Source organism: Scyliorhinus torazame, chromosome 12 (genome assembly GCF_047496885.1).
Source record: "Scyliorhinus torazame isolate Kashiwa2021f chromosome 12, sScyTor2.1, whole genome shotgun sequence".
NCBI classification, from domain to species: Eukaryota; Metazoa; Chordata; class Chondrichthyes; order Carcharhiniformes; family Scyliorhinidae; genus Scyliorhinus; species Scyliorhinus torazame.
In genome coordinates, this window is record NC_092718.1 from 78,451,167 (window position 1) to 78,470,481 (window position 19,315).

General features: G+C 58.0%; 1 protein-coding gene across 3 annotated transcripts in view; it reads right to left on the reverse strand.

The window, feature by feature from the left end:
- Nucleotides 1-19,315, reverse strand: part of LOC140386509 (myelin-associated glycoprotein-like) — a 66,785-nt gene that overhangs the window by 12,670 nt on the left and 34,800 nt on the right. For all 3 annotated transcript variants that reach the window (XM_072468903.1, XM_072468902.1, XM_072468905.1), the window contains exons 5-7: nt 8,463-8,735; nt 7,411-7,686; nt 3,400-3,684 (exon numbers count right to left, since the gene is read on the reverse strand). In XM_072468903.1, coding sequence (XP_072325004.1) covers nt 3,400-3,684; nt 7,411-7,686; nt 8,463-8,735 — 834 coding nt within the window. The remainder of the gene's footprint in view (nt 1-3,399; nt 3,685-7,410; nt 7,687-8,462; nt 8,736-19,315) is intronic.

Below are 19,315 nucleotides of genomic sequence, written 5' to 3' on the forward strand. Positions count from 1 at the left end.
GGCTAGCGATGAGGACTGTCAGAGGATAAAGCAGGATTTGGATCATCTGGAGACTTGAATGGAGAGATGGCAGATGGAGTTTAATCCAGACAAATGTGAGGTAATGCATTTTGGAAGGTCTAATACAGGTAGGGAATACACAGTGAATGGTAGAACCCTCAAGGCTATTGACAGTCAGAGAGATCTAGGTGTACAGGTCCACACGTCACTGAAAGGGGCAACACAGGTGCAGAAGGTAGTCAAGAAGATATATGGCATGCTTGCCTTCATTGGCCGGGGCATTGAGTATAAAAATTGGCAAGTCATGTTGCAGCTGTATAGAACCTTAGTTAGGTCACAGTTGGAGTATAATGTTCAATTCTGGTCGCCACACTACCAGAAGGATGTGGAGGCTTTCGAGAGGGTGCAGAAGAGATTTACCAGGATGTTGCCTGGTATGGTGGGCATCAGCTATGAGGAGAGGTTGAGTAAACTCGATTTGTTCTCACTGGAATGAAGGAGGTTGAGGGGAGACCTGATAGAGGTCTACAAAATTATGAGGGGCATAGACAGAGTGGATAGTCAGAGGCTTTTCCCCAGGGTCGAGGGGTCAATTACTGGGGGGCAGATGTTTAAGGTGCGAGGGGCAAGGTTTAGAGGAGATGTACAAGGCAGGTTTTTTACACAGAGGGTAGTGGGTGCCTGGAACCCGCTGCCGGAGGAGGTGGTGGAAGCAGGAACGATAGTGACATTTAAGGGGCATCTTGACAAATACATGAATTGGATGGCAATAGAGGGATACGGACTCCAAAAACGTAGGAGATTTTAGTTTAGATGGGCAGCATGGTTGGCGCAGGCTTGGAGGGCCGAAGGGCCTGTTCCTGTGCTGTACTTTTCTTTGTTCTTTATTCTTTGTTCTGACAGTGTCAAGGGAGCTTTACTATCTAACCCTGTGCTGTACCTATCCTGGGAGTGTTAATAGTGTAGGGAGAGCTTTACTCTGTATCTAACCCCGTGCTGTACCTGTCCTGGGAGTGTTTGATGGGGACAGAGTAGAGAGAGCTTTACTCTGTATCTAACCCCGTGTTGTACCTGTCCTGGGAGTGTTTGATGGGGACAGGGTAGAGGGAGCTTTACTCTATATCTAACCATGTGCTGTATCTGTCTTGGGAGTGTTTGATGGGGACAGTGTAGAGGAAGCTTTACTCTGTATCTAACCCCGTGCTGTACCTGCGCTGGGAATGTTTGATGGGGACAGTGTAGAGGGAGCTTTACTCTATATCTAGCCATGTGCTGTATCTGTCTTGGGAGTGTTTGATGGGGACAGTGTAGAGGAAGCTTTACTCTGTATCTAACCCTGTGCTGTACCTGCCCTGGGAATGTTTGATGGGGACAGTGTAGAGGGAGCTTTGCTCTGTATCTAACCCCGTCTTGTACCTGTCCTGGGAGTGTTTGATGGGGACAGTGTAGAGGAAGCTTTACTCTGTATCTAACCCTGTGCTGTACCTGCCCTGGGAATGTTTGATGGGGACAGTGTAGAGGGAGCTTTGCTCTGTATCTAACCCCGTGCTGTACCTGTCCTGGGAGTGTTTAATGGGGACAGTGTAGAGGGAGCTTTACTCTGTACATAACCCCGTGTTGTACCTGTCCTGGGAGAGTTTGATGGGGACAGTGTAGAGGGAGATTTGCTCTGTATCTAACCCTGTGCTGTACCTGTCCTGGGTGTGTTTGATGGGGACAGTGTAGAGGGAGCTTTACTCTGTATCTAACCCCGTGCTGTACCTGTCCTGGGAGTGTTTGATGGGGACAGTGTAGAGGGAGCTTTACTCTGTATCTAACCCTGTGCTGTACCTGTCCTGGGAGTGTTTGATGGGGACAGTGCAGAGGAAGCTTTAATCTGTATCTAACCCCGTGTTGTACCTGTCCTGGGAGAGTTTGATGGGGACAGTGTAGAGGGAGCTTTACTCTGTATCTAACCCCGTGCTGTACCTGTGCTGCGAGTGTTTGATGGGGACAGTGTAGAGGGAGCTTTACTCTGTATCTAACCCCGTGCTGTACCTGTCCTGGGAGTGTTTGATGGGGACAGTGTAGAGGGAGCTTTACTCTGTATCTAACCCCGTGCTGTACCTGTGCTGCGAGTGTTTGATGGGGACAGTGTAGAGGGAGCTTTACTCTGTATCTAACCCCGTGCTGTACCTCTCCTGGGAGTGTTTGATGGGGACAGTGTAGAGGGAGCTTTACTCTGTACATAACCCCGTGTTGTACCTGTCCTGGGAGAGTTTGATGGGGACAGTGTAGAGGGAGATTTGCTCTGTATCTAACCCTGTGCTGTACCTGTCCTGGGTGTGTTTGATGGGGACAGTGTAGAGGGAGCTTTACTCTGTATCTAACCCCGTGCTGTACCTGTCCTGGGAGTGTTTGATGGGGACAGTGTAGAGGGAGCTTTACTCTGTATCTAACCCTGTGCTGTACCTGTCCTGGGAGTGTTTGATGGGGACAGTGCAGAGGAAGCTTTAATCTGTATCTAACCCCGTGTTGTACCTGTCCTGGGAGAGTTTGATGGGGACAGTGTAGAGGGAGCTTTACTCTGTATCTAACCCCGTGCTGTACCTGTGCTGCGAGTGTTTGATGGGGACAGTGTAGAGGGAGCTTTACTCTGTATCTAACCCCGTGCTGTACCTGTCCTGGGAGTGTTTGATGGGGACAGTGTAGAGGGAGCTTTACTCTGTATCTAACCCCGTGCTGTACCTGTGCTGCGAGTGTTTGATGGGGACAGTGTAGAGGGAGCTTTACTCTGTATCTAACCCCGTGCTGTACCTGTCCTGGGAGTGTTTGATGGGGACAGTGCAGAGGAAGCTTTAATCTGTATCTAACCCCGTGTTGTACCTGTCCTGGGAGAGTTTGATGGGGACAGTGTAGAGGGAGCTTTACTCTGTATCTAACCCCGTGCTGTACCTGTGCTGCGAGTGTTTGATGGGGACAGTGTAGAGGGAGCTTTACTCTGTATCTAACCCTGTGCTGTACCTGTCCTGGGAGTGTTTGATGGGGACAGTGTAGAGGGAGCTTTACTCTGTATCTAACCCCGTGCTGTACCTGTGCTGCGAGTGTTTGATGGGGACAGTGTAGAGGGAGCTTTACTCTGTATCGAACCCCGTGCTGTACCTGTCCTGGGAGAGTTTGATGGGGACAGTGTAGGGGGAGCTTTACTCTCTATCTAACCCCGTGCTGTACCTGTCCTGGGAGAGTTTGATGGGGACAGTGTAGAGGGAGCTTTACTCTGTATCTAACCCCGTGTTGTACCTGTCCTGGGAGAGTTTGATGGGGACAGTGTAGGGGGAGCTTTACTCTGTATCTAACCCCGTGCTGTACCTGCCCTGGGAATGTTTGTTGGGGATGGTGGACAGCGAGGAATGTTCTTACCCGTGGGACACAAGTGGAGCTTCAAACGTTTCTCGCCATGACGATTGCTGCCGACACACACAGCATTGAATTCTCTGTATCTCCTTTTCACAGTCAGGGTGCTCCTGGCCTCATGCTGCCTTACCTCCCTCGACACTTTGACCCCTGACTCTCCGTAGTCACCGCGCAGGATCCTGTGTTCAAGCTCCCAGGTGATGTTGGCTGGCGGGTTGCCCGTGACGACACAAACGCACTCGACCTCCACACCCTGCGTGCAGTTCGACTGGGGTACGATCTCTGCTCCGTCTGTCAACCAGACCATTCACATCAACATCCTGGGGGGGGTGGGGTGGTTACCATTGACACAAACTGAACTGGACCCAGCTATATAAATACCGTGGTAACAAGAGCAGGTCAGAAGCTGGGAACCCTGTTGCAAGTAACTCACCTCCTGACCTCCCCCCTCCCTGCTAAGCCTATCCACCATCTACAAGGCACAAGTCAGGAGTGTGATACTCTCCACTTGCCTGGATGACTGTGGCTCCAACAACGCTCAAGAAGCTCAACATCTTCCAGGACAAAGCAGCCCACTTGATTCCTCCCCCATTCTGAGGGAGAGGTGGAGTGTCTTCGGGTCGGAATTGTTTCGGGCCCGCCAGGCAGCTGAAGGCATGGCTGCCAATGGTGGGGCAATGGAAATCGGAAGACGCTCAAGAGGCCGGAATTTTAGGAGCGCAGAGATCTGTGGTTTGTAGTGACTAGCGGTGGTTAGGAAGGTGGGGAGGGTTGCCGAGGAGGTCATGGAGATGGGAGGGTTGCAAGGAAGGGTATGGGGATGGGAAGTGTTGCAGGGGTGAGGTTACAGAGGGGAGGTTACAAAACTGAGGAGGGTTGCGGAGGTGGCTTGGGGAGGTAGCGGGTGGGGAGGTAGAGGTGTGGTAGGTTGGAGGCGAGAGGGTTGGGGAGGTAGAGGGGTGGGGTGTGGTGGGTTGGTGGGTAGCAGTGTGGGGGGTTGAGGAGGTTAGAGGGGTTGGGTGGTGGGGGTGTCGAAGGGTAGGGTGGGGTGGGTTGTGGGGGTAGAGGGGTGGGTTGGGGGTGGGGCGGGTTGGGGAGGTGGTGGGGTGAGTTGGGAGGTAGAGGGGTGGGGCGGGTTGGGGAGGTAGAGGGGTGGGGTTTGGGGAGGTTAGAGGGATTGTGGGGTAGTGGGGGGTAGAGGGGTTGGGGGAGTAGTGGGGGTAGAGGGGTTGGGGGAGTAGTGGGGGTAGAGGGGTGGGGTGGGTTGGGGATAGAGGGGTGGAGGGTTTGGGGAGGTTTGGGGCATTGGGAGATAGAGGGTTGGGGTGTAGATGGGTGGGTTGGGGTGTAGAGGGGTGGGGTGGGTTGGAGGGGTGGGGTGGGTTGGGGTCATGGGTGGGTTGGGGATGGAGGGGTGGGGAGGGATGGGGATAGAAGGGTGGGATGGGTTGGGGGGTAGAGGGGTAGAGGTGCGTTGGGGGTGGGGTGGGGTGGGTTCGGGGTAGAGAGGTTTGGGGAAGGTTCGAGGGGTGGGGGCAGGTTGTGAAATGTTCGAAGGGTGGGGCGGGTTGGGGAGGGAGGTTAGAGAGGTGTGGTGGGGTGGGTTGGGGGGGTGAAGATTGTGGGGTGGGACTTGGATGGATGCTGTTACGGGTGGAGGTCGCAGGGGTGGTGTGGGGATGTGATGCCGGGAGTGGGGAGGGTGGCAGGGTTGGGGTGGGGTGGTAGGGTTGGAGTGGAGTGGCAGGGTTGGGGCTGGGTTTGTGGTGGGGTGTTGGGGTTTGGGTTAGGGTGTGATGTTGGGACTGGGGGGGGGGGTGTTGCAGGGTTGGGGTGGGGTGGGATGCCGGGACTGGGGGGGTCGCAGGGTCGGGGTGCGGTTTGGGGTGGGGTGGGATGCCGGGACTGGCGGGGGGGTCGCAGGGTCGGGGTGGGGTTTGGGGTGGGGTGGGATGCTAGGGCTGGGGGTGTCGCAGGGTCAGGGTGGGGTTTGGGATGGGGTGTGATGCCGGGACTGGGTGGGGTCGCAGGGTCGGGGTGCGGTTTGGGGTGGGGTGGGATGCCGGGACTGGCGGGGGGGTCGCAGGGTCGGGGTGGGGTTTGGGGTGGGGTGGGATGCTAGGGCTGGGGGTGTCGCAGGGTCAGGGTGGGGTTTGGGATGGGGTGTGATGCCGGGACTGGGTGGGGTCGCAGGGTCGGGGTGGGGTTTGGGAAGGGGTGGGATACTAGGGCTGGGGGGGTCGCATGGTTGGGATGGGGCTTGGGGTGAGGTGGGATGCCGGGACTGGGGGTGTCGCAGTGTCGGGGTGGGGTGGGATTCCGGGACTGGGCGGGGGTCGCAGGGTCGGGGTGGGGTTTGGGATGGGGTGTGATGCTGGGACTGTGGGGGGGGGGGGGTCGCAGGGTCGGAGTGGGGTTTGGGGTGTGGTGGGATGCCGGGACTGCGGGGGGGGGGGGGGGGGGTCGCAGGGTCGGGGTGGGGTTTGGGGTGGGGTGGGATGCCGAGACTGGGGGGGGTCGCAGGGTCGGGGTGGGGTTTGGGATGCTGGGAGTGGGGTTTGGGGTGTGGTGGGATGCCGGGACTGCGGGGGGGGGGGGGGGGTCGCAGGGTCGGGGTGGGGTTTGGGGTGGGGTGGGATGCCGAGACTGGGGGGGGGGTCGCAGGGTCGGGGTGGGGTTTGGGATGCTGGGACTGGGTGGGGTCGCAGGGTCGGTGGGGTTTGGGAAGGGGTGGGATGCCGGGACGGGGGGGGGGTGGTCACAGGGTCAGGGTGGGGTTTGGGGTGGGGTGGGATGCCGGGACTGGGGGGGGGGGTCGCAGGGTCTGGGTGGGGTTTGGGGTGGGGTGGGATGCCGGGACTGGGGGGGGGTCGCAGGGTCTGGGTGGGGTTTGGGGTGGGGTGGGATGCCGGGACTGGGGGGGATCGCAGGGTCGGGGTGAGGTTTGGGGTGGGGTGGGGTGGGATGCCGGGACTGGGGGGGGTCGCAGGGTCGGTGTGGGGTTTGGGATGGAGTGGGATGCTGGGACTGGGGGTGTCGCAGAGTCGGGGTGGGGTTTGGGAAGGGATGGGATGCCGGGACTGGGAGGGGTCGCAGGGTCGGGGTGGGGTTTGGGATGGGGTGTGATGCCGGGACTGGGGGGGGGGGGGTCGCAGGGTCGGGGTGGGGTTTGGGGTGGGGTGGGCTGCCGGGACTTGCGGGGTGGGGATCGCAGGGTCATGGTGGGGTTTAGGAAGGGGTGGGATGCCGGGACTGGGGGTGACGCAGGGTCGGGGTGGGGTTTGGGAAGGGGTGGGGTGCCGGGGACTGGGGGGGGGTGTCGCAGGCTCGTGGTGGGGTTTGGGGTGGGGTTGGATGCCGGGACTGGGGGGGGGTCACAGGGCCGGGGCGGGGTGGGATGCCGGGACTGGGGTGGGCGGGGGGTTGGGATGGGGTGGGATGTTGGGACAGGGCGGGGTCTCAGGGTCGGGGTGGGGTGGGATGCCGGGACTGGGGGGGTGGGGTGGGTTGGGCTGGGGTGGGATGTCGGGACAGGGCGGGGTCGCAGGGTCGTGGTGGGATGCCCAGCAGGGGCTGGTTTAGCACACAGGGCTAAATAGCTGGCTTTTAAAGCAGACCAAGGCAGGCCAGCAACATGGTTCAATTCCCGTAACAGCCTCCCCGAACAGGCGCCGGAATGTGGCGTCTAGGGGCTTTTCACAGTAACTTCATTTGAAGCCTACTTGTGACAATAAGCGATTTTGATTTCATTTCATTACAGTTTGCGGTTTATGAGTCAGGAAGTGATTTAAAGTAAGACCTTTGAGGTGGTAGTGTTGTGAGACTGAGGCCTCGTGTGGGTTCACTGAGGAAGGATTTGCATGTGGGAGTTTGTGTTTTGATAGGCAGGTCACAGTGGTTTGGATGTGTGTGGGGTGGGACATTGACCTGTACTGGACAGTGTTCAGAAAGGGTGAGAAGGACCCTAACCCATCTCCCCCCTCATGTCCCGAGTTTCTTCACCTTTGTTATACTTACACTCAACGCTGAGGTTCCAGAGGGGGGAGTTGCTGGGACCTAGCTCATTCTCTGCTCTGCAATAGTACCAGCTTTCATCGTTATCCCGTGACACAACCCCCAGATTCAGGGACTTGCCACTTGCTACGAAGTCGGTCCGATTGACGTCCACGCGGAACCAGCTATAGTTGATGACCGGTGGGTTACTCTTGCTGAAGCAGCTGAGCGTGACGTTGTCTCTCTCTCGGATCGCATGCCGGGTTCCGCTGACTCTCACGGATGTCTCCTTGGGAGAGTCTGAAAGGAATTGAAGGAAATTTCATGGAGTGGTTGCCCAGTGTTACAACCCAATTGACGCCCTTCCCAAAGTGAAACTGTGCACAGTGTTCTAAATGTGGTCTAACAAAGACATATGGAGACTGGAACTGTGCACAGTGCTCCAAGTGTGGTCTAACCAAGGATTACGGAGACTGGAACTGTGCACAGTGCTCCAAGTGTGGTCTAACCAAGGGATATGGAGACTGGAACTGTGCACAGTGCTCCAAGTGTGGTCTAACCAAGGGATATGGAGACTGGAACTGTGCACAGTGCTCCAAGTGTGGTCTAACCAAGGGATATGGAGATTGGAACTGTGCACAGTGCTCCAAGTGTAGTCAAACCAAGGATTATGGAGATCGGAACTGTGCTCAGTGCTCCCAGTGTAGTCTAACCGAGGGATATGGAGATCGGAACTGTGCGCAGGGCTCCCAGTGTAGTCTAACCGAGGGATATGGAGATCGGAACTGTGCACAGTGCTCCCAGTGTGGTCTAAATGAGGGATATGGAGATCGGAACTGTGCACAGTGCTCCAAGTGTGGTCTAAATGAGGGATATGGAGATCGGAACTGTGCACAGTGCTCCAACTGTGTTCCAGATGAGGGATATGGAGACCGGGACTGTGGACAGTGCTCCCAGAGTGGTCTAACCTCGGGATTTGGAGACCGAGACTGTGTAAATATTGACTTGAGGCATTATTGTTTCCCTCAGTCCCTCCTCCATATTCCCAATTCAGTCAGTGTGATTGAAGTGCTCACATTGGATGGTAATGTTTGCCGATTTTGCCTTGGTGCCATGCTTGTTGCTGGCTGTACACTGATACTCTCCCTCCTGGCGGTAGGTCAGATGAGGCAGCAGCAGCCACAGCTGGTTGGAGTTGACGGAGATGTTCAGTCGCTCTCCATTTTGGATCCAGGTGAGATTGGCGGCTGGCTGGCTGTTCACAGAGCAGCGCAGGGCTGCCCGGCTCCCCTCACGGCCTGACTCCAAGCCTCTGTCCTCGCGAGATATCAGCAGGCGCCTCGGTGGGTCTGAGAATGGAGAAGGTTACAGGTTACACCAGGCAACATCTGAGACCTCTGAACCCCTCCCAGGTCCGGCCTCATGAACATTCCCAATTCCTGTCTCTCCAACGTTGGCGATTGTGCTTTCAGCCGCCTGGGGCCCTAAGCTCTGGAATTCCAACACAAAACCTTTCTGTCACCCCTTCCTCTCTGGCTCCTGCTGCCCACCTCGCCCGCTCCCTGTGCGTGTTTCTCGGTGCCAGTTGACCACTGGTGGTATCCTCTCTTCCTGCTGCTGTCAATGGGACTTCCCATTAAATCCACCCCACACTACTAGGAAACCCGCAGTGGGGTGCACCATCAGCAGGACCATGAACAGCTGGAAGATTAGCCTTCGCCTCTCACTCTTTCTGTCCGTTTACATCTCCTTAAAATCTGACCTGTATTTTGTCACGTACCCCGATATCTCGTTTTGTGATTCGAGCAGAAATTCTGACTGCATTCTGCTGCTGTGAAGTAACTTGGAGATGCTTCAGTAATTGAAAGGTGCTATATAAATGCAAGCAGTTGTTGATTCAATGGCAGTGTTAGCCGTGAATCGGCAGTGTCCGAATATCCCTTAAAAATGACCGTCGCCCAAGAGAAACATCTCAATTCCCCTGCTGCCCAATGAAAATCTCTCGGTCCCTCTGCCACCCAATGAAAACCTCTCGACATCCCTGCTGCCCAATGAAAACCTCTCGGTCCCTCTGCCGCCAAATGAAAAGGTCTCGATTCCCCTGGTGAGGGATACTGGGAGAAGGTGGGTGGATGGGTGAGGGATACGGGAGAAGGTGGGTGGATGGGTGAGGGCTACGGAGAGAAGGTGGGTGGATGGGTGAGGGATACGGGGAGAAGGTGGGTGAATGGGTGAGGGATATGGGGAGAAGGTGGATGGATGGGTGAGGGCTACAGGGTGAAGGTGGGTGGATGGGTGAGGGATATGGGGAGAAGGTGGGTGGATGGGTGAGGGATACTGGGAGAAGGTGGGTATTGGGTGAGGGATACGGGGAGAAGGTGGGTGGATGGGTGAGGGATACTGGGAGAAGGTGGGTATTGGGTGAGGGATACGGGGAGAAGGTGGGTGGATGGGTGAGGGATACTGGGAGAAGGTGGGTGGATGGGTGAGGGATACGGGGAGAAGGTGGGTGGATGGGTGAGGGATACGGGGAGAAGGTGGGTGGATGGGTGAGGGATACGGGGAGAAGCTGGGTGGATGGGTGAGGGATACGGGGAGAAGGTGGGTGGATGGGTGAGGGATACGGGGAGAAGGTGGGTGGATGGGTGAGGGATACGGGGTGAAGGTGGGTGGATGGGTGGGGGATACGGGGAGAAGGTGGGTGGATGGGTGAGGGATAGGGGGAGAAGGTGGGTGGATGGGTGAGGGATACGGGGAGAAGGTGGGTGGATGGGTGATTGATACGGGGAGAAAGTGGGTGGATGGGTGAGGGATACGGGGAGAAGGTGGGTATTGGGTGAGGGATATGGGGAGAAGGTGGGTGAATGGGTGCGGGATACGGGGAGAACGTGGGTGGATGGGTGAGGGATACCGGGAGAAGGTGGGTGGATTGGTGAGGGATACGGGGAGAAGGTGGGTGGGTGGGTGGGTGAGGGATACTGGGAGAAGGTGGGTGGATGGGTGAGGGATACTGGGAGAAGGTGGGTGGATGGGTGCGGGATACGGGGAGAAGGTGGGTGGATGGATGAGGGATATGGGGAGAAAGTGGGTATTGGGTGAGGGATACGGGGAGAAGGTGGTTGGATGGGTGAGGGATACGTGGAGAAGGTGGGTGGATGAGTGAGGGATACGGGGAGAAGGTGGGTATTGGGTGAGGGATACGGGAGAAGGTGGGTGGATGGGTGAGGGATGCGGGGAGAAGGTGGGTGGATGGGGGATTGTGGGATATGGAGAGAAGGTGTGTGTGTGGGTGGGGATTTGAGGGATACAGAGAGAATGTGTGTAAGGGTGAGGGATACGGGGAGAATGTGGGTGGATGGGTGTGGGATATGGGGAGAAGGTGGGTGGATGGGTGAGGGTTATGGGGAGAAGGTGGGTGGGTGGGTGACGGATACTGGGAGAAGGTGGGTGGAAGGGTGAGGGATACGGGGAGAAGGTGGGTATTGGGTGAGGGATACGGGGAGAAGTTGGGTGAATGGGTGAGGGATACGGGGAGAAGGTGGGTGGATGGGTGAGGGATACGGGGAGAAGGTGGGTGGATGGATGAGGGATACGGGGAGAAGGTAGGCAATAGGTGAGGGATACGGGGAGAAGGTGGGTGGATGGGGGATTGTGGGATATGGGCAGAAGGTGGGTGGATGGGTGAGGGATACGGGGAGAAGGTGGGTGGATGGGTGAGGGCTACGTGGATTAGGTGGATGGATGGGTGAGGGCTACGGGGTGAAGGTGGGTGGATGGGTGAGGGATAGTGGGAGAAGGTGGGTATTGGGTGAGGGATACGGGGAGAAGGTGGGTGCATGGGTGAGGGTTACGGGGAAAAGGTGGGTGGATGGGTGAGGGATACGGGGAGAAGGTGGGTGGATGTGTGAGGGATACTGGGAGAAGGTGGGTGGATGGGTGAGGGATACGGGGAGAAGCTGGGTGGATGGGTGAGGGATACGGGGAGAAGGTGGGTGGATGGGTGAGGGATACTGGGAGAAGGTGGGTGGATGGGTGAGGGATACGGGGAGAAGCTGGGTGGATGGGTGAGGGATACGGGGAGAAGGTGGGTGGATGGGTGAGGGATACGGGGAGAAGGTGGGTGGATGGGTGAGGGATACGGGGTGAAGGTGGGTGGATGGGTGGGGGATACGGGGAGAAGGTGGGTGGATGGGTGAGGGATAGGGGGAGAAGGTGGGTGGATGGGTGAGGGATACGGGGAGAAGGTGGGTGGATGGGTGATTGATACGGGGAGAAAGTGGGTGGATGGGTGAGGGATACGGGGAGAAGGTGGGTATTGGGTGAGGGATATGGGGAGAAGGTGGGTGAATGGGTGCGGGATACGGGGAGAACGTGGGTGGATGGGTGAGGGATACCGGGAGAAGGTGGGTGGATTGGTGAGGGATACGGGGAGAAGGTGGGTGGGTGGGTGGGTGAGGGATACTGGGAGAAGGTGGGTGGATGGGTGAGGGATAATGGGAGAAGGTGGGTGGATGGGTGCGGGATACGGGGAGAAGGTGGGTGGATGGATGAGGGATATGGGGAGAAAGTGGGTATTGGGTGAGGGATACGGGGAGAAGGTGGTTGGATGGGTGAGGGATACGTGGAGAAGGTGGGTGGATGAGTGAGGGATACGGGGAGAAGGTGGGTATTGGGTGAGGGATACGGGAGAAGGTGGGTGGATGGGTGAGGGATGCGGGGAGAAGGTGGGTGGATGGGGGATTGTGGGATATGGAGAGAAGGTGTGTGTGTGGGTGGGGATTTGAGGGATACAGAGAGAATGTGTGTAAGGGTGAGGGATACGGGGAGAATGTGGGTGGATGGGTGTGGGATATGGGGAGAAGGTGGGTGGATGGGTGAGGGTTATGGGGAGAAGGTGGGTGGGTGGGTGACGGATACTGGGAGAAGGTGGGTGGAAGGGTGAGGGATACGGGGAGAAGGTGGGTATTGGGTGAGGGATACGGGGAGAAGTTGGGTGAATGGGTGAGGGATACGGGGAGAAGGTGGGTGGATGGGTGAGGGATACGGGGAGAAGGTGGGTGGATGGATGAGGGATACGGGGAGAAGGTAGGCAATAGGTGAGGGATACGGGGAGAAGGTGGGTGGATGGGGGATTGTGGGATATGGGCAGAAGGTGGGTGGATGGGTGAGGGATACGGGGAGAAGGTGGGTGGATGGGTGAGGGCTACGTGGATTAGGTGGATGGATGGGTGAGGGCTACGGGGTGAAGGTGGGTGGATGGGTGAGGGATAGTGGGAGAAGGTGGGTATTGGGTGAGGGATACGGGGAGAAGGTGGGTGCATGGGTGAGGGTTACGGGGAAAAGGTGGGTGGATGGGTGAGGGATACGGGGAGAAGGTGGGTGGATGTGTGAGGGATACGGGGAGAAGATGGGTGGATGGGTGAGGGATACGGGGTGAAGGTGGGTGGATGGGTGAGGGATATTGGGAGAAGGTGGGTGGATGGGTGAGGGATACGGGGTGAAGGTGGATGGATGGGTGAGGGATATGGAGAGAAGGTGGGTGGATGGGTGAGGGATACGGGGAGAAGGTGGATGGATGTGTGAGGGCTAGGGGAGAAGGTGGGTGGATGGGTGAGGGCTACGGAGAGAAGGTGGGTGAATGGGTGAGGGATACGGGGAGAAGGTGGGTATTGGGTGAGGGATACGGGGAGAAGGTGGGTGGATGGGTGAGGGATACTGGGAGAAGGTGGGTGGATGGGTGAGGGATATGGGGAGAAAGTGGGTATTGGGTGAGGGATACGGGGAGAAGGTGGGTGGGTGGGTGACGGATACTGGGAGAAGGTGGGTGGATGGGTGAGGGATACGGGGAGAAGGTGGGTGGGTGGGTGACGGATACTGGGAGAAGGTGGGTGGAAGGGTGAGGGATACGGGGAGAAGGTGGGTATTGGGTGAGGGATACGGGGAGAAGTTGGGTGAATGGGTGAGGGATACGGGGAGAAGGTGGGTGGATGGGTGAGGGATACGGGGAGAAGGTGGGTGGATGGATGAGGGATACGGGGAGAAGGTAGGCAATAGGTGAGGGATACGGGGAGAAGGTGGGTGGATGGGGGATTGTGGGATATGGGCAGAAGGTGGGTGGATGGGTGAGGGATACGGGGAGAAGGTGGGTGGATGGGTGAGGGCTACGTGGATTAGGTGGATGGATGGGTGAGGGCTACGGGGTGAAGGTGGGTGGATGGGTGAGGGATAGTGGGAGAAGGTGGGTATTGGGTGAGGGATACGGGGAGAAGGTGGGTGCATGGGTGAGGGTTACGGGGAAAAGGTGGGTGGATGGGTGAGGGATACGGGGAGAAGGTGGGTGGATGTGTGAGGGATACTGGGAGAAGGTGGGTGGATGGGTGAGGGATACGGGGAGAAGCTGGGTGGATGGGTGAGGGATACGGGGAGAAGGTGGGTGGATGGGTGAGGGATACTGGGAGAAGGTGGGTGGATGGGTGAGGGATACGGGGAGAAGCTGGGTGGATGGGTGAGGGATACGGGGAGAAGGTGGGTGGATGGGTGAGGGATACGGGGAGAAGGTGGGTGGATGGGTGAGGGATACGGGGTGAAGGTGGGTGGATGGGTGGGGGATACGGGGAGAAGGTGGGTGGATGGGTGAGGGATAGGGGGAGAAGGTGGGTGGATGGGTGAGGGATACGGGGAGAAGGTGGGTGGATGGGTGATTGATACGGGGAGAAAGTGGGTGGATGGGTGAGGGATACGGGGAGAAGGTGGGTATTGGGTGAGGGATATGGGGAGAAGGTGGGTGAATGGGTGCGGGATACGGGGAGAACGTGGGTGGATGGGTGAGGGATACCGGGAGAAGGTGGGTGGATTGGTGAGGGATACGGGGAGAAGGTGGGTGGGTGGGTGGGTGAGGGATACTGGGAGAAGGTGGGTGGATGGGTGAGGGATAATGGGAGAAGGTGGGTGGATGGGTGCGGGATACGGGGAGAAGGTGGGTGGATGGATGAGGGATATGGGGAGAAAGTGGGTATTGGGTGAGGGATACGGGGAGAAGGTGGTTGGATGGGTGAGGGATACGTGGAGAAGGTGGGTGGATGAGTGAGGGATACGGGAAGAAGGTGGGTATTGGGTGAGGGATACGGGAGAAGGTGGGTGGATGGGTGAGGGATGCGGGGAGAAGGTGGGTGGATGGGGGATTGTGGGATATGGAGAGAAGGTGTGTGTGTGGGTGGGGATTTGAGGGATACAGAGAGAATGTGTGTAAGGGTGAGGGATACGGGGAGAATGTGGGTGGATGGGTGTGGGATATGGGGAGAAGGTGGGTGGATGGGTGAGGGTTATGGGGAGAAGGTGGGTGGGTGGGTGACGGATACTGGGAGAAGGTGGGTGGAAGGGTGAGGGATACGGGGAGAAGGTGGGTATTGGGTGAGGGATACGGGGAGAAGTTGGGTGAATGGGTGAGGGATACGGGGAGAAGGTGGGTGGATGGGTGAGGGATACGGGGAGAAGGTGGGTGGATGGATGAGGGATACGGGGAGAAGGTAGGCAATAGGTGAGGGATACGGGGAGAAGGTGGGTGGATGGGGGATTGTGGGATATGGGCAGAAGGTGGGTGGATGGGTGAGGGATACGGGGAGAAGGTGGGTGGATGGGTGAGGGCTACGTGGATTAGGTGGATGGATGGGTGAGGGCTACGGGGTGAAGGTGGGTGGATGGGTGAGGGATAGTGGGAGAAGGTGGGTATTGGGTGAGGGATACGGGGAGAAGGTGTGTGCATGGGTGAGGGTTACGGGGAAAAGGTGGGTGGATGGGTGAGGGATACGGGGAGAAGGTGGGTGGATGTGTGAGGGATACGGGGAGAAGATGGGTGGATGGGTGAGGGATACGGGGTGAAGGTGGGTGGATGGGTGAGGGATATTGGGAGAAGGTGGGTGGATGGGTGAGGGATACGGGGTGAAGGTGGATGGATGGGTGAGGGATATGGAGAGAAGGTGGGTGGATGGGTGAGGGATACGGGGAGAAGGTGGATGGATGTGTGAGGGCTAGGGGAGAAGGTGGGTGGATGGGTGAGGGCTACGGAGAGAAGGTGGGTGAATGGGTGAGGGATACGGGGAGAAGGTGGGTATTGGGTGAGGGATACGGGGAGAAGGTGGGTGGATGGGTGAGGGATACTGGGAGAAGGTGGGTGGATGGGTGAGGGATATGGGGAGAAAGTGGGTATTGGGTGAGGGATACGGGGAGAAGGTGGGTGGGTGGGTGACGGATACTGGGAGAAGGTGGGTGGATGGGTGAGGGATACGGGGAGAAGGTGGGTGGATGGGTGAGGGCTACGTGGATTAGGTGGATGGATGGGTGAGGGCTACGGGGTGAAGGTGGGTGGATGGGTGAGGGATACGGGGAAAAGGTAGGTGGATGGGTGAGGGATACTGGGAGAAGGTGGGTGGATGGGTGAGGGATATGGGGAGAAAGTGGGTATTGGGTGAGGGATACGGGGAGAAGGTGGTTGGGTGGGTGAGGGATACTTGGAGAAGGTGGGTGGATGGGTGAGGGATACGGGGAGAAGGTGGGTATTGGGTGAGGGATGCGGGGAGAAGGTGGGTGGATATGGGATTGTGGGATATGGAGAGAAGGTGTGTGTGTGGGTGGGGATTTGAGGGATGCAGAGAGAATGTGTGTAAGGGTGAGGGATACGGGGAGAATGTGGGTGGATGGGTGTGGGATATGGGGAGAAGGTGGGTGGATGGGTGAGGGTTATGGGGAGAAGGTGGGTGGGTGGGTGACGGATACTGGGAGAAGGTGGGTGGATGGGTGAGGGCTACGTGGATTAGGTGGATGGATGGGTGAGGGCTACGGGGTGAAGGTGGGTGGATGGGTGAGGGATACGGGGAAAAGGTAGGTGGATAGGTGAGGGATACTGGGAGAAGGTGGGTGGATGGGTGAGGGATATGGGGAGAAAGTGGGTATTGGGTGAGGGATACGGGGAGAAGGTGGTTGGGTGGGTGAGGGATACTTGGAGAAGGTGGGTGGATGGGTGAGGGATACGGGGAGAAGGTGGGTATTGGGTGAGGGATGCGGGGAGAAGGTGGGTGGATGGGGGATTGTGGGATATGGAGAGAAGGTGTGTGTGTGTGGGTGGGGATTTGAGGGATGCAGAGAGAATGTGTGTAAGGGTGAGGGATACGGGGAGAATGTGGGTGGATGGGTGTGGGATATGGGGAGAAGGTGGGTGGATGGGTGAGGGTTATGGGGAGAAGGTGGGTGGGTGGGTGACGGATACTGGGAGAAGGTGGGTGGATGGGTGAGGGATACGGGGAGAAGGTGGGTATTGGGTGAGGGATACGGGGAGAAGTTGGGTGCATGGGTGAGGGATATGGGGAGAAGGTGGGTGGATGGGTGAGGGCTACGGGGTGAAGGTGGATGGATGGGTGAGGGCTACGGGGTGAAGGTGGGTGGATGGGTGAGGGATACTGGGAGAAGGTGGGTATTGGGTGAGGGATACGGGGAGAAGGTGGGTGCATGGGTGAGGGTTACGGGGAAAAGGTGGGTGGGTGGGTAAGGGATACGGGAAGAAGGTGGATGGATGGGTGAGGGCTACCGGGAGAAGGTGGGTGGATTGGTGAGGGATACTGGGAGAAGGTGGGTGGATGGGTGCGGGATACGGGGAGAAGGTGGGTGGGTGGGTGGGTGAGGGATACTGGGAGAAGGTGGGTGGATGGGTGAGGGATACTGGGAGAAGGTGGGTGGATGGGTGCGGGATACGGGGAGAAGGTGGGTGGATGGATGAGGGATATGGGGAGAAAGTGGGTATTGGGTGAGGGATACGGGGAGAAGGTGGTTGGATGGGTGAGGGATACGTGGAGAAGGTGGGTGGATGAGTGAGGGATACGGGGAGAAGGTGGGTATTGGGTGAGGGATACGGGAGAAGGTGGGTGGATGGGTGAGGGATGCGGGGAGAAGGTGGGTGGATGGGGGATTGTGGGATATGGAGAGAAGGTGTGTGTGTGGGTGGGGATTTGAGGGATACAGAGAGAATGTGTGTAAGGGTGAGGGATACGGGGAGAATGTGGGTGGATGGGTGTGGGATATGGGGAGAAGGTGGGTGGATGGGTGAGGGTTATGGGGAGAAGGTGGGTGGGTGGGTGACGGATACTGGGAGAAGGTGGGTGGATGGGTGAGGGATACGGGGAGAAGGTGGGTATTGGGTGAGGGATACGGGGAGAAGTTGGGTGAATGGGTGAGGGATACGGGGAGAAGGTGGGTGGATGGGTGAGGGTTACGGGGAGAAGGTGGGTGGATGGATGAGGGATACGGGGAGAAGGTGGGTGGATGGATGAGGGATACGGGGAGAAGGTAGGCAATAGGTGAGGGATACGGGGAGAAGGTGGGTGGATGGGGGATTGTGGGATATGGGGAGAAGGTGGGTGGATGGGTGAGGGATACGGGGAGAAGGTGGGTGGATGGGTGAGGGCTACGTGGATTAGGTGGATGGATGGGTGAGGGCTACGGGGTGAAGGTGGGTGGATGGGTGAGGGATACTGGGAGAAGGTGGGTATTGGGTGAGGGATACGGGGAGAAGGTGGGTGCATGGGTGAGGGTTACGGGGAAAAGGTGGGTGGATGGGTGAGGGATACGGGGAGAAGGTGGGTGGATGTGTGAGGGATACGGGGAGAAGATGGGTGGATGGGTGAGGGATACGGGGTGAAGGTGGGTGGATGGGTGAGGGATATTGGGAGAAGGTGGGTGGATGGGTGAGGGATACGGGGTGAAGGTGGATGGATGGGTGAGGGATATGGAGAGAAGGTGGGTGGATGTGTGAGGGCTACGGGGAGAAGGTGGGTGGATGGGTGAGGGCTACGGAGAGAAGGTGGGTGAATGGGTGAGGGATACGGGGAGAAGGTGGGTATTGGGTGAGGGATACGGGGAGAAGGTGGGTGGGTGGGTGACGGATACTGGGAGAAGGTGGGTGGATGGGTGAGGGATACGGGGAGAAGGTGGGTGGATGGGTGAGGGCTACGTGGATTAGGTGGATGGATGGGTGAGGGCTACGGGGTGAAGGTGGGTGGATGGGTGAGGGATACGGGGAAAAGGTAAGTGGATGGGTGAGGGATACTGGGAGAAGGTGGGTGGATGGGTGAGGGCTACGGGAGAAGGTGGGTGGATGGGTGAGGGATACGGGGAGAAGGTGGGTATTGGGTGAGGGATGCGGGGAGAAGGTGGGTGGATGGGGGATTGTGGGATATGGAGAGAAGGTGTGTGTGTGGGTGGGGATTTGAGGGATACAGAGAGAATGTGTGTAAGGGTGAGGGATACGGGGAGAATGTGGGTGGATGGGTGTGGGATATGGGGAGAAGGTGGGTGGATGGGTGAGGGTTATGGGGAGAAGGTGGGTGGGTGGGTGACGGATACTGGGAGAAGGTGGGTGGATGGGTGAGGGATACGGGGAGAAGGTGGGTATTGGGTGAGGGATACGGGGAGAAGTTGGGTGCATGGGTGAGGGATATGGGGAGAAGGTGGGTGGATGGGTGAGGGCTACGGGGTGAAGGTGGATGGATGGGTGAGGGCTACGGGGTGAAGGTGGGTGGATGGGTGAGGGATACTGGGAGAAGGTGGGTATTGGGTGAGGGGTACGGGGAGAAGGTGGGTGCATGGGTGAGGGTTACGGGGAAAAGGTGGGTGGGTGGGTAAGGGATACGGGAAGAAGGTGGATGGATGGGTGAGGGCTACGGGGTGAAGGTGGGTGGATGGGTGAGGGATATGGGGAGAAGGTGGGTGGATGGGTGAGGGATACGGGGAGAAGGTGGATGGATGTGTGAGGGCTACGGGAGAAGGTGGGTGGATGGGTGAGGGCTACGGAGAGAAGGTGGGTGGATGGGTGAGGGATACGGGGAGAAGGTGGGTGAATGGGTGAGGGATACGGGGAGAAGGTGGGTGGATGTGTGAGGGA